This window comes from Heptranchias perlo, chromosome 23 (assembly GCF_035084215.1).
Source record: "Heptranchias perlo isolate sHepPer1 chromosome 23, sHepPer1.hap1, whole genome shotgun sequence".
Lineage (NCBI taxonomy): Eukaryota > Metazoa > Chordata > Chondrichthyes > Hexanchiformes > Hexanchidae > Heptranchias > Heptranchias perlo.
Window position 1 is genome coordinate 20629697 of NC_090347.1, and position 15608 is coordinate 20645304.

Consider the following 15608-nt stretch of genomic DNA (forward strand, 5'->3'; position numbering starts at 1 on the left):
CAGTAAAGGTATATACCCAGCAGGTCTGATAAAAGAAGTAATAATTTAGGAAGTGCTAATAGAAGCAAACAAGAGAGATAAATGGAAGAAATGTTTTCGAAGGGAAAGTATATGTGCAGGATCAGTACAATAAGAACCTTTAAGGGGAAAGGAAGGGACAGCAAAATTTAAAAAGAATAACAATACCCAAGTCATTGGTCCTAGCTAAATATTGTTAGTGACCTGTTTTCAGCACAGGGGTGATTACTGCCACCTTGAATTTCATTTGGATAGTGAAAGGTAAAATTGTAAAGCTCTGTAACTTATCTATTTGCAGATTAAATCTCGCTCTCAGCTCCGACTTTCTGGTCTCTTTCCTTCTGCATACTGGTGTGGATACGCATTGGTGGATATCCCAGTTTATTTCTTCATAATTGTAGTCATGCTTGGCTGTGTGATTGCATTTAATTCCACGTCTTTGCTTCATATAGGTGCTGTAATTTCAATGGTAAGTAAAATCATCAACATGCTTATTATAATTTTAACTAATTAATTTAGCAAAGTATCTGATAAATTGTGCTGATGTCAAGTGTAACATATTGTTTTCTTTATATACTGTTTATGGGGTATACACTTAAAATTGAGTTATAAAATGCACTTCAGTCCAAAACTTTTATGAAAAGTGCTGTATAGGTTTACAGTGTGATCATTCATACAGCGAATGAACTTAAAGTAAGCAACTTACACTGACTAGACTCCAGTAGATACTAAATAACGCATTGAGAATTTGCAACAGGGAAAGTAGATGAGGCAGAACACCATTTGTACAACTTGGATTCTGCAATGTTTTGCATTGATAGTGATAGTTGATAGTGAATCAAAGAGTTCAGCAGAGCTGTTGCTTCACCAGTGGTGGAGCATGTACACTGACACGAAGAAGAGTGAAAAGTGGGACCATTCTGCTTTGGTATATATCAAATATGGATTACAGCTGTGCACTAACATGTACAACAGATGAGTATCGTTATAATTTATGGGGGTCTTAAAGTACAAGACTCCAGTCTATAAATAATAATATTAAATTAGATAATTCAAACTCATTTTTGAACAAAAAAGTTAAATTATCCAGTAATTCAAATTAACCAAAAAATGACCATGAATCCTGTCAAATTGTTGTTAAAAACCCAACTGATTCACTAATGTCCTTCAGGGAAGAGAACTTGCTTTCCTCACCCAGTTTGGCCTATTCATGAGTCCAGTCCCACACTGTAGGGCTGATTTTAATTCAGGTTTGTGGAGGCTGAAGCGGGTGGTGAACCGTCCGGCCCTTCTGAGTGTGAGGTTTGGAGGATTTTAACTCCAGAGCCTCATTTACCTGCCCCGACGCAGTCTCTCCGCCTGAAGCTGGGGGGGCGGGGGGGGGGGGGCAGGGAATAACATCACCACCTGCTGGCAGGACGCAAAATTGAAGTGGGGGGGGGGTCAGGCTGCCACCAGGGACCCACAGAAACAGTCCGTAACAAGGTAAGTAAGGATTTGATTGTGGGGGCGGGGGGGGCATTAAGGAAGCCCGTTGCAGGGGAGGCCCATGGTATCCTTGTGGTCCAGGAGGAGTACTCCTGCTGCTGCTGGACTTTTCATATATTTAAAAAAAATGTTTTAGTTACCTACCTGGGTCTCCAGCGTGGTTAAATTGGCAAGAGGGTCCCAATAATGTCATTCGGTCGCCACTTTGCCATTTAAATTAGGCCCCTGTTCCTCTGGAGCTGGCAGCCTTCCCGTGCCTTAATTCAGGCATGTAAAAATTGTGGGGTGCGGGAACCCCTGCCATTAACCCCCGCCTGCACTGTTCCAGAGCAGGGGGGGGTTAAAATCGGCTCATATATGATTGACTCTTATGCCCTCTAAAGTAAGTTAGCAAGTCACTCACTTGTACAAATAATCAGTACAGTACGCAAGAAGATCCACCACCAGTTTCTCAGGGAATTGTGAATTTTGAGAACAAATTTTGTAAAAAAAAATGTATTGTTGATTGAGTATCCTGGAATTTTGTGAGGGTGTCGTAAAGAAATACCAGAGTTATATTTTGAAAGTTTTATTTTTGGTTAGTCATCTCTTTCAGGAGATTAAATATATTGTGTACAGATCAGTCTGGAGCAAATTGAATACAGTCTGAAAGGAATGGGCTTAGAGAGACGGCAAGATTGATACATAGGTTAATGATGCTCCGTAGGGCACACTAAGAGGATATCTTTGCTTCTCTAATTTCTCTCTTGTTTTACAGATGCTGTGTCTGATTGGCTGGGCCCCAGCGATGACACTCTTCTCCTATGCTTATTCCTTCAGGTTTGATCGAATGCAGTCTTCTCGAGACTTTTTTCTGATCTCTTCAGTTATGGTAAGTTAAAGCATAGGAATTAAAACAAGAACAATGATCAGCATTGATAATTTTCCCCATTTGTTTTAATAAAGCAATACTGGTAAATATTATTTTGGTGGATTCAAAAATTAGTTGTGTCTAACTCCCAAGGGACTGATTGTGCAGAGAAATTGCTATTCTGCTCCGGATTGTGGCAACATCTGGTCCTTGTAAGTCAGGTATTGTATGGCTTACATTAGCTGTTGAAGCTTCTGGCCTACCCTCTGGAACTTCCTCCCCAAATGTTCTCCTCTTTCTACTTCTTCCCCACATTTTTAACCATGCATTTAGTCACTTCTAATTCTCTCACTATCACTCAATCCACTCTCTTCTATATGAAGCACCTAGGGGACATTTTATTATGTTAAAGGCACAATACAAATATCTGGTTTGCATTACTGTGAAGATACATCTCAACCTCAGAAGAGAACTATCTATTGCATGTGGGTGCTGTATGTGTGGGGAATAGAAATGTTAGCAGTTAAAGGACATCATGCAGAAAGGGTCACCAGAAACTTTGCATTGCATCTAAGCTGTGTTATACTTGAAGATGGAATGCTTGATGCTGTTAGGGTAGGGGGCACAAGGAGGGTAAATAATTAATTGCTCAGTTCTGTCATTTTCATGTTAATCAACATGATCACAAAAAAAGTAAACAATACAATTGAATTTTAGAATATGTCAATGTTGTCTAATGATTTTTGAAAGATTTTATAATATTTATCTGTTGAATTGACCTGCAATGAATGGATAGAACGACTGCATGGTCTTTTCTTATTTCATCTTTTCTTGCATTAATATATACCTTATTGATATACTTTAATGTGTACCTTTTTGGCCATCTTTTTAAAAGGTGTATTTTCAATTTTATGATTGACATAGTCTTGAACCAACACCTGATATATTTTCTGTATCTGAATGATATGTAATGGTGTAGATTTTGACAGCAAATGAGGGAAATCTGAGCCTTTCAAATTGGGAAAACCTTGCGTGGAAGTGGGATTCCCTCTATTCCAAATCTTTGCTGGTGTACACCTGCTAACTAATTTTAAGCATAGCATTAAGAATTGCAACAACTAATGTGCTATTGCATCAATGGTATTAGAACAGGAAATTTAAACTAGTCACCAGAGAACTGATTAATCCCTACTGACTGCTTTGAAGACCTTTTGTTTTAGTTATTGAGAAGTATCTTTTTAAATTTGGTTTTCAAAGCAAGCTTTCTGAGTTAATGTACAACAGTATGTGTATATATTAGAGTTTTACCATACCAGTGATTGTTTTGCCATGCAATAAATTTGAGTGCCAAAGCAGTTGCTGCCATGGTACAAGTGCTGCTATATGTGCGCCTTTGAGTTTATTATTGCCACTAGATCACAGATTTGTCTCAAGTTTATGGTGGGGTTGTAGAAAAAATTATTCAAAGACAAACAGCTGCAGGCTAAGATATGCTTAGGGAAAAGAAGGAATTTGTATCATTCAATTTAAAACAAAGGTTTGGGATACATATATCAAGGAATTTGCTGTGCTATGCGAGACAGGAGACTCTGTTATTGTTAAGTTGTTCACCTTTGGCCATCCAGAAAATCTTTTACATAATGTCCAGTGGTAAAAATGTATTTCATAGTGTCTGGATACATTCATAAATTGAGATGTTTTAGCATGTTTGCTTCATTTCCAATACTTATTTAATTAAGCCATTAACCTAACTACATTGAAAGAATTTTAAGTATCAACGATTTGTATTTCAGTCATTTTCACACACAGCAGCTATATGACCTCTGCATTTGTGTTTTCTTGTAGATCAACATAGCTTCAATCAGTCTAATATGCTTAGTCCGGCTAATACTAAAAGAACCAGCTGCCACCATGCTGCACTGTGCTTTGTCACTCTTTATTCCACCATATGTGATTACAGGATGTTTGTATTACACAGCCAAGGTAAGAAACTTTTTTTACAACTCTGAATGTACAATATATAATTATTTATTTCTTTCATATCGCATGCTCCTGCAATCTCACCTCAAAGGCATTGTGCAACCATAGGGCAGAAAATTGTGATTCGCCAAAATCATCACTGTCTGTGAAATAAATGATGCTGTTGGCTCAAATGTCCCATTGACTGAATGTAAACCAATTAAAAACCAGTTTCACTCATTAGGCAGGTAGGAAAAAACAATCAACACCACTGTCCAACCAATCAAATCGCTCACAGAATTATTTATGACAACTTTGAGCAGTCATTTTTTTTCTCGGCAGCTAACTGTACGCACCAACAAAAGGGACCAACAACTAAATAATTCATGAAAAATATTTAAACTTACCCTTAAGATCGTTCCAGTCTTGTTGGAAATCTGTTCATTAAGTTTTTGGCTTTCTTTGGAGCCTGGAGTTGAGTTTTGCCCCTTTCCAGCAGCCTGCTTTATTCCCTTCCAATATTTTTTTTTGGGCTGCTGCATATGTGCCAATTCAGTCCCACTTCCTGGTCACCTTTCACTCCCGAGATGCAGTTGCCATACTTCAACCATGTTAGCTCCCCTCTTGTACCACTGGCCTGCTCACTATCTAAAACATCTTGATGGCCTGTTCAGCTATGTTGTCCTTGTGCTGCCTCTCAACCATTCCCCAACTCTGTTGTGCTTTTGAGTGGCATATCTTGCATGGCTGTGGGTGGGTGGGGCGGGGGGGTGGTGTGGGAAGTGTTTAGTGATGATGTTTCAGCCATCGTGGTGTGGGGCAAGCTTGATGGAACAGCTGGTCATTGCCTGCCCATCAATTTCGTATGTTACGATCCGTGATGCTCCCAAATGGTGCCCATTCCCAACCCTGGCTGTTCTGTACTTCGTTCTGCATTCAGAATGGCAGCCTGGTTACTCTGAACCCAGGCTCGTGTCCCACATCCTACTCCTCTTCATTCCGCAATTCATTGCTCTCAGATCACACCTAGTGCACGTCCCAGTCTCCTGCATACTCCTCTATCCCTAATACTCCATTCCTGGCTTTTGATAGATCCCAGCACACACTCCCCCAAGTAGTAATGCATATTAAATGTAGACAACAGATCCTACTGAATGATATTTACTAAAAGCTTTAAAAAAAAATTACAACTTTATTGCATACAAACTAACAGCCAAAATATCATATTAAGAGCAAAATATAAAATGCTGCCAAACCTTCAGATTTGTCAATATTTAAACAACGAGCAGAATAATTGAGCCATTAAGTCTAATTGTTGCACATTGCTTCAGAAGACTTCATACTTTGAATATCTTTTAAAATTGATGTTATCACTCCACCTTTCTCAAAAAGTTCATCCTTGACTCGCTCTTTTCTTTGCAAACTACTAGCTTAACTCAATAACTTGTCCTTTCTCTCCGATTCCTTTAACACATTATTGCCACCCAACTATGTGCGTGCCTTTTCTGGACTCCATACTCCAGTCCCACCAAACTCGATTCCAGTCAACACACAGCTCTAAGACTACCCCGGTTAAAGTAACCAATGACATCCTGGGCTCCTGCAATCATATTGCAATGAGGTTTGGCCGTTAAAACTGGCTGGGCCTCCCATCGATGACTGCATTCGGGTCTGTCACCCACCTTGGACCCCCTCACTGATCTCACCTCCTGGGAAAATCATCCCCAGAGGATCAAAACTAGGATCTTCCTGGTTTCAAAAGCTCAGTAACACACCAGACCATGCTTTATCAACTGAGCCATCAGAGGACCTAGACAGGAAAAGTATTAAAGAAATTGGAGTATCCTCAAGGAATTGATTTTGAATACAGATATAAGATGTGCCTTGGGAACATTCTCGATCCAGGAAGTTCCATTCTTTGGCGCTTAGTGATGTTAAAATACTGGAAAACTGCTAACTTTTTTTCTGCTTCTGTTAATTCGTGGAAAAATGGCTTTTTGAAATAGTATTTATAGTTATAATCAGCCTAGATTTTCCCTGGATAAATGACTATGCTTTTTGCACATTTGGTTTGTATTTTTTTTGGTTCTACAGCTTAAAAAATGATGCAGAACTGAAAATACATCATAAATATAAATTTGGTGCAATGAAAATGCACATCACTGGAACCATTTGCACAACTGTAAATGTTTTGAAATTCTGGGCCCTTAATTAACTTGCCTTGAAATCACTGCCTGGATTTTATCTTTTACTATTACAATGGAAAAGGTTTGATTACAGTGACAATGCTGTCACCATACATATATAAAAAAACAGCACATTTGCCAGGGATAGTAGCTGAGGATGGTTTTTAATGGAATTATTGTTGGCAGCAAAAGCTTCACTTGGATCAGGCGGCATAGATTTTCTGCAGATTAAAGCAAAAATGCAAGCTGTGAAAATTACATTAGTATAATTTAGTAAGAGTTCTTTCGTGATGTCCAAAATGACTTACTGCTAAATGGTCTTTCTTTCTCTCTGTCTATCTTGTGCACTATCTGATAGCTGTGTTTAATAGCCATTTGTTTGAAAGTATGTATTTTAAGATACTGATAAATGGGCAAAACCATTTTGGTTAGTTATTCTGCAATTTAAAAAAAACCTCAAAATTCAGTGTTGTAAATTGAATACACAGGTTTTTCTGGATCACATGGATGAGCCCAACTTAACAGTAGGAACATATCTAGAATGGAATAGCAACATCCTGATAACTATCATCTCAGTAAGTTTTACATTTTAATTATTGAACTAATATTGGTCAAATGCAAATGTAAAAAAAAATTGGATGAGCTGTAAATATATTAGCAAGAAAAACAGGAATTCTAATTTTCAGAAATTTTGACACTGAAGTGTGACAGCTGTATAGGTTATTTATTTCATCTGTTCTTGGCTGGGTCACCTGGTAAAGCATGGGAGAGGGGAGAGGCACAATGTGATTGGAGCAAATGTATCTCCTATTGAATAAATCTGTGGCTGGCTTGTGCCAAGGAGGCAATGTGGAGATTGAAGTTCTTGATGAGCTCTTTGGAGACAGTGGTTTCTGGTTGAGCGATAAGATAAAGGCATATCTAGGCAGCGACGGACAATGGTTTTTACCTTGAACTAGCCTTATAGATTACATAAGTATTCATTAATGTATACCTGTACTTACATTTATAGCTATTTTACTGTGCGCTTGTGATTTTTATAAAATAATTCAAAAAGAAAAAAATGATGGTTTTACTCATTATTTGAGATGCTAAAGTGAAACAATTTTGCTTTGTGTTTTAGCCCTATATTCAATGCATAGTTCTGCTATTTGTACTACGCCAACTAGAACAAATTCATGGAGGAAAAGCAATTCGAGCAGATACATGCTGCAGGTTTGTCAGTTCATCAGATTTACTATAGTGATCATTTATTTTATGGGTGCACTGTTTCTTATATATGCAAGATATACTAGGTTAGAGGTAACTACCTGGTGTTTAGCAGTATTGTGGGGTGATCCTGAGCTTGGTAGTACTGGAAGAATGATCCTGGAATTTGGCAGCAGCTGAATAGGAATGCCCTGTAATTTGGCAGCATTGTGGAGTAGGGACCTAGACTTTGGCAGAACTGAAAAGGGTGGAATACAGGGTTTGGCTCAAAGATGATTCCTGCTTTACGTCATTAATAAGAAGAAAAGGGAAAATGGTCTGAAGACAAAGGAGGGATAGTCCAGCAGCACTGACTTGTAAGTTTCTAATAGATTTCTAAATATTGAACTAATTGTTTTGGTTTCTGGTAAAACCAGACCATCAGTCTGGTGAAAATCTACATGGAATCAACACATTTCAACATGTCTATTTACTTTTACAGGTAAAATGAAGGCAGAAGTGTTATCTGTTCCTGGATACAAATGAACTTTTTTCTTTTATTACAGAATTTTTCCCTCAAAGAGTAAATTCAAACTAAATACAGAAGAGCCTGAGAATGAGGATGATGATGTCAAAGCAGAAAGGGCAAGGGTTCGGGAGGCATTGACCTGTCAGAGCTGTGAGGAGGTAATAAGTGGGATTTATCCATCAGCTTCCTGGATTATCTGATGTAATAGCAAATGTTTTTTTAATTGCTCAGACTGGGAAATTTGTCTGGATTTTGAAAACCGGATAGTTTTAATGTAATGTTTCAGAATTTGCTTACAGAAAATTTCTTGCTATATTTGCTTAATGTTGACACATTGTGGAAACTAATTGACAATCAGATTTGTTTGGTACAAGACATGAGTTATTAAGTTTTGTGTCATAAAACTTGATAACTAATGTCTGTGACAAACAAGATATAAAATGCCAGTGAATTTCAAAATTAGTCACCAATCCTGCATTTGTTGTCAGATCTACTATTTATGCTGTGAATAACAATTTTTAATCATAAAATAGCTAGTAACAGCCTACATTTACAGTGTCCTTGCCACGTGGAATTTTCTTCCTAGACCTCTTCACCAATGTTATGCTTCTTCCCACTTTCAACACGTAATTCTAAAAACCCACGCCTTTGGTCACCTCCTCCAACTTGTTCCCCACTTCCTGCTTGTGACCACTGCTCCCTTGCAAAGCACCTTAGGATATATTGTTACATTAGTGTAACTTTCCTCTTGGACAAAGCTTTTCAACAAACAAAATAATTTTTATTGATGTCATAAATAGAGCCATGACTTGTTTGGTGACCTCACAAAACATTTAAAGCAGGAATTTTTTTTATTGCTGTATCTGATAGACTTTATAGGAGAAGTTGCTAACCAGGTTGGAATCAAGTCAATATTGAATGGTTGTAGTGGCTGCAGTATGCTGTACAACATGAGTTTGGTGACCATACTTACACCATTAAAAGTTTCTCTCTTCACAATAGCACTTAATAATATAAAGTGCAATTTTGAATTTATACTTAAAAAAAGTGCTACCATATACATACTTGCATATAAAAAAGACTTGCATTTATATAGTGCTTTTCACGACCTCAGGACATCCCAAAGCGCTTTACAGCCAAAGATGAGAACATTACGACTCTGAGAATAGAATAGGTAACACCTCTCTGTCTGAACACTTTGATTGCCTTGACAACGGGCAGTTGGAAAGATTATCTGTAATCACCAGGTATTGTTCTCTGACTATAAATGCGAAACGTTCAAGGAATCCCACACTCACCCGACGAAGGAGATAATCTCCGAAAGCTTGTGATTTTCAAATAAAATTGTTGGACTATAACTTGGTGTTGTAAGATTCTTTACATCTGAGAATAGAAGTCATGGGACTGTCTTGAAACCCTTAGGTTTCCCTCCTTATAGTTTCTGCAAAGACACAGCCTACATTTACAGTGTCCTTGCCACGTGGAATTTTCTTCCTAGAGCTCTTCACCAATGCTATGTCGCTTCCCACTTTCAACAATTAATTCTAAAAACCTGTGCCTTTGGTCACCTCCTCCAACTTGTTCCCCAGCAGCACCACACCAGCGCATTAAAATCAGTTATTTCTGTCAGATGTTGCTCCACTCCACTCTTTCCTCAAAAGATATGATTTTTAAATATCAACTTTCCCTCCTGACTTCAGTCTATGTTCTGCTGCTGATAAATGTCCTTCCCTGTATCTATCCTGTTGAACGGTCTCCATTTTTACATCAGTAGTGTGTGCCTGGACTGAAGTCTGGAAATGGTTGAGAGAGCTGCCATTTAAACTCTCACTTCTGACTTCAGTCCTTGCTTCAACTGCTGATGTAAAATTGGAGATAACTTAGCAAAATAAATTCTGGAAGAGGATATTTAAAATTAGTAGGAGGAGACAGGATTGGACTTGAGGAGAATTTCCTTTTAAATATCACATTGCTAGAGGAGTAAATTAACTGTTGATGGGTATGTGCGTCGGTTGTCAATCAGGCTTCCGCCCTGCCACAGCACTGAAACGACCCCAATCAAAGTTGCATCATATGCGACTGTGACCGTGGTGCACTATCCCTCCTCATCCTTCTCGACCTGTCAGCAGCATTTAGCACAGTTGACCATACCATCCTCGGCGACATCATCCGAAAACATGTCGGGTTCCACGTGTGCTCTGACGACACCCTATTCTACATCACCACCACCTCTCTCGTCCCCTCCACTGCCTCTGTGTTGTCAGGCTGCTTGTCCGACATCCAATAGTGGATGAGCAATAATTTCCTCCAATTAAAAATTGGGAAGACCAAAGCCATTTTCTTCGGCCCCCATCACAAACTCTGTTCCTTAGCCACCGATTCCATCCCCCTCCCTGTTCGCAACCTCGGCGTCCTATTTGAACCTGAGCTGAGCATCTGACCTTGTATCCTCTCCATCACTAAGACCACCTAGTTCCACCTCTGTAATATTACCCGTCTCCGCCCCTGCCTCAGCCCATCTGCTGCTGAAACCCTCATTCGTGCTTTTGTTACCTCCAGACTTGACTATTCCAATGCTCTCCTAGCCGGCATCCCTTCTTCCACCCTCCATAAACTTGAGGTCATGCCCATATCCTAACTCGCACGAAGTCCTGTTCACCCATCACCCCTGTGCTCGCTGACCTACATTGGCTCCCAGTCCACCAACGCCTCAAATTTAAAATTCTCATCCATATGTTCAAATCCCTTCATGGCCTCGCCCCTCCCAATCCCTGCAGCCCTCCGAGAACTCTAATTCTGGCCTCTTGTGCATCCCCGACTTCATTCACCCAATTATTGGCGGCCGTGCCTTCAGCTGTCTATGCCCTAAGCTCTGGAATTTTGATGAAAAGAAGCTTTGTAATGTTGTCCTTTCTCTTATAAATGGGTCATGGATTCTTCTCAAGTTTTTTGGATAGAATTTTGGTGGCAGGGGATTCCTTATTTGCAGGTATGAACAGTACATTTGGATGAAGGGAAATATGAACTAATTCTCTTTGCTTTTAATTTTGTAGAAACCAGCGATTGTGGTCAGTAACATCCGTAAAGTTTACACAGGAAAGCCACAGATGTGCAAGTGCTTTTCAAAGAAAAAAAAGAAAAATACAGTGGCAACCAAAAATGTCTCCTTTTGTGTAAGAAAAGGTAAATACACTTTATTGGGTGTGATTGTTAAACCCTGTGCATGGTGCCGTGCAGTCTAGACATGTAATGTGCAAGGTAACCTACATCCATGTCCACTTTCTCCAGTTTTCATTGTTTGCACCACCTAGCATGGTCCCCACTCAATTAAACAACTCCTTTATGTATCTCCATTGTTACACAGAAGTAGTTACAGGCAGCAAACTAGGAACATAGCAACAGGAGTAGGCCATTCAGCCCCTCGAGCCTGTTCTGCCATTCATGGCTGATCTGTAGCTTAACTACATCTACCTGCCTTGGTTCCATAACCCTTAATACCATTGCCTAACAAAAAACTATCAGTCTCAGTTTTGAACTTTGCAATTGACCCAGCCTCAACAGTTTTTTTGGGGGTGAGTGTTCCAGATTTCCACTACCGTTTGTGTGAAAAAGTGCTTTCTGACATCACCCCTGAATGGCCTAGCTCTAATTTTAAGGTTATGCCCCCTTGTTCTGGACTCCCCCACCAGAGGAAATAGTTTCTCTCTTTCTACCCAATCAAATCCTTCAACCAAACTCAAACTTCAGTACTAATATGCTCCATTTGCTTAAAGCAGCCACCGGTTTTTGTAATTGTGCAAGAACAAAAAACACACTCCGTTTTTCTGCCATCTATGCTTGTTTGAAGGTGTACAAGGATCACTCGAAACATATTCTGACTGTCTTAAACTCTATGGAAGCTGCAGATGACCGATTCCAAGGGTTTTTTTGCACCTCCTCTTTAATACTCTGTACTGACACAAGATGTTGTATGCAAAAATAAGTGAAAATTACTGCAGTAGAAGTTTACATTGCACAAAAGGCTCCGTCTTCTAGATTTGTATATTTTTTCAGGTGAAGTTCTGGGATTACTGGGTCCAAATGGTGCTGGGAAAAGCACAACTATTTCTGTGATCACGGGAGACTTGGAACCATCAGCTGGTCAGGTATGTTTGTGACTGAATAGTGGAGCAATTAAAATATGTTGAAAGTGGGTTGCAATTACTGCTGTTTCCTATTTTTTGTAGTCTTTAATCTTCCACAACAAGAGATGGATCAGCATTGGAGCAAGGGCCCCAATTTTGCAGCCCTAACCAATGACCAAATAAGAAAATAAATACTTGCCATAGGACTAAAAACCAGCATGAGGCCGCCCCCAAAAGCTGACACCTTTTTTAGGCAGCTTTTGCTTGGCACATATATTAAAATTGCTTACGTCCTTTCTTGTGGGGAAATGGCCAAAGAATCCTCTTACAAGTCTGTGCTGGCTTTCCTCAATTAACTCTTTCTAACTGAATAATTTTCCCATAGTCTGCTTTCTAGAATCTTGCCTACTACTAATGTTAAGCTAACTGGGCTATAGCAACCCAGCTTAATGCTTTCTCCCCTCTTTGAACAGAGATGTTACATTGGCAACCCTCCAGTCTTCTGGCACAACTCCCATCTCCAAGACTGTTTGAAGTATTGTGGTCATAGTCTCTGCTGTTTTCTCTATGACTTACTTCAGTTTGCCTTTTCCACTTTGAGTTCCACCAGTGTATTTATACTAAGTCCTTACCTTTTTTATCCTATGTAAGTGCTGCACCTCTTTTTTTTATTCGTTCACGGGACGTGGGCGTTGCTGGCGAGGCCAGCATTTATTGCCCATCCCTAATTGCCCTCGAGAAGGTGGTGGTGAGCCGCCTTCTCTTGTACCATTTCATTCTCATTAACACTCATCTGTGAAAATCACTGCAGCATACTAATTTGATGTCTTCGTATTCCTCTTTCTTCCGTGAGAAAATTTTATTTTTATCTCTAATTGGCCCTGCCTATAATTTTACTTTTGTGTTTATAATATGCTTTACTATTTCCCTTTGTTACCTGCCAGCCTTTCTCCTTACTCCCTCTTAGACTTTCTAATCTCCTCAGTTGATTTCTCTTTTTTTTTATACTTTGCTTGATTTTCATTTATGTTAGTAGCCCTCAATTTATCTTATCCCTCTTTTTTAAAAAAAAAAGTCTCAATTTAAGCTTTTGCTGTAAACCTTTTACTTGTGAGAGTATGTCTAGTCTGTACCCTGATCTCCTGTTTGAAATTTTCTGATGTTTGTCCATTGTCTTCTCTGCCAGTTTTTATTTCCAATTTCTCTGGGCTAAATCTGTTTTCATCTGCTTAAAATGTGCTTTTTTTCAGTTGTGTCTTCATCTTTGACTGATTTCCATCCCCCCCGCCCCACATTACAATTTTTATAATGAACCTAATTACGTTATAGTCGCTGTTTCTGAAATGCTGCCCTATCTTTGCATTATCTACTTGCTCAGTTTCACTTCTTGGAACTAAATCCAGCACTGCCTCTTTCCTTAATGGGCTAAAAACATACTGATCTAGAGAACAGTTCAGGACCCAATGTAGAAACCCCCTCTGCTTTGCCACTTACACTACATATACCCCAATCTATCTTTGGATAATCAGAATCACCCATTATCATTATCACCTTGTGCTTTTTTTACTAATTTGTTTACATATCTCTCTCTATCTTCTTTCCAATGTTCAGTGAAAAGAAAAGGAAAGACTTGCATTTATATAGCAGCTTTCATGACCTCAGGACGCCCCAAAGCGCTTTACAGCCAATGAAGTATTTTTGAAGTGTAATCACTGTAATCTATAATAAACCCCCAATAGAGTAACAGTTCCCTTGTTATTCCTTAACTCTAACCAAATAAATTCAACTTTTTCACAATCCCTACTTCATCCATGCATTCCAGTGCTGTAATGGAATCTTTGATTAAAAAAAACTGCTACTTTTTTTTTCTCTACTTCATCCCTCTTGAATATTTTGTAACCAGGAAGGTTTGGTTCCCAGTCCAGCTCTAGCTTAAGACAAGTTTTTGTTAATCCTTTTATATTACATTCTGCCATAACAATTTGTGCCTCTTGCTTACCAATTTTATTTAGCATATTTTAGTGCACTTACAGACATATAACTCAAGCCTGCCTCTGTTTGGCAATCTTACTGTTTTTAATTCCTCTTCCTCCTGGTGTGTTCTTCATTACATTACTGTTCTTCTTTCTCATTTTTCATATACCTCATGTCCCTTTTTCTTTCCTTTCTGCCTCATCCTGCTTTTCCCTTTTCCTCCACCATATATTAGTTTACCCCCTCACCCCCCCCCCCCCTCCCCTCCAACAGCAGTAAGTGCAGACATTGGTCCAAGCCCTGCTCAGGTGATGCCTGACCCTCATGCACAAGCCACTCCTGTCCCAAAACTGGTCCCAGTCCCCAGGTATCTGAACCCTTCCTTTCTACACCATCTTTCTAGCCACACATTTACCTCTCTTTATCTTGCTATTTGTAAAGTGACTAGCACATGGAACTGGGAGTAAACCTGAGATTACTATCCTTGAAGTCCTGTTCTTTAATCTCTTCTAAATCCTTTTGAGGGACCTAAATTCTGTTCCTTCCTATGTCAGCAGTTTTAACATGACCTATGACTTCTAGCAGTTCCTTTTCCCCCCTCCAAAATTTTTTTCACCCATTTCATTATAATCCCTGACACCTAAGAGGCAATAGAACATTCAGGACACTTGACCGCAGCTACAGAGATGCCTGTCTTCCCCAGACAATGGAATCTGCTATTACTATTACATTTCTGCACTTCACTTTAGCTGTGCTCCCACCCACCCCAGGAAAAATTTCCTCCATCTGTTGTGGTTTTGCTTGAGCTTGCTCTCCAAGTTGTTATCACAGATATTTGATACTGAATACACATTTGTCAATTCAACACATGAGGGATCTCTGTATTGCATTCTGTCTCCTCCTCCTACCCCAATGAATGGTCACCGACTTCCCTTCCTCAGTAACTCGCTCTGTCTGTGGCGTGACCGCCTCTTCAAATGTGCCTTCTCGGAACCCCTACTGTATGTGATAGAATGTCTTCAGTTGCTCCACAAGTTCAGAAACTTTGAGCTCAAGAGTAAGTAGTCAGAGATACTTCTGGTGTATGATCATCCCAGATACACAAAGCATCCGGGACCTCCTACATCATGCAGGTACTACAAATCATCACTTAAGCTGTTCTCTCCCCCCTCTTCTTCCCCGCCCCCCCCCCCCCCCCCCAACTAAACTAAACTCTTCTTTTAAAAGTTTAATAAAATGAAACACAACAATGTAGTGATTTAACCCTTCAAATATAACTTTAGGCCAACTGC

General features: G+C 39.5%; 1 protein-coding gene across 1 annotated transcript in view; it reads left to right on the forward strand.

Moving 5' to 3' along the window:
* abca5 (ATP-binding cassette, sub-family A (ABC1), member 5) overlaps window positions 1-15608 on the forward strand; it is a 90292-nt gene that overhangs the window by 60400 nt on the left and 14284 nt on the right. Inside the window, exons 23-30 of the mRNA XM_068004144.1 lie at window positions 317-487; window positions 2264-2377; window positions 4202-4339; window positions 6990-7076; window positions 7625-7716; window positions 8256-8376; window positions 11272-11401; window positions 12272-12363. Of these exons, the coding sequence (XP_067860245.1) occupies window positions 317-487; window positions 2264-2377; window positions 4202-4339; window positions 6990-7076; window positions 7625-7716; window positions 8256-8376; window positions 11272-11401; window positions 12272-12363 (945 nt within the window). The remainder of the gene's footprint in view (window positions 1-316; window positions 488-2263; window positions 2378-4201; window positions 4340-6989; window positions 7077-7624; window positions 7717-8255; window positions 8377-11271; window positions 11402-12271; window positions 12364-15608) is intronic.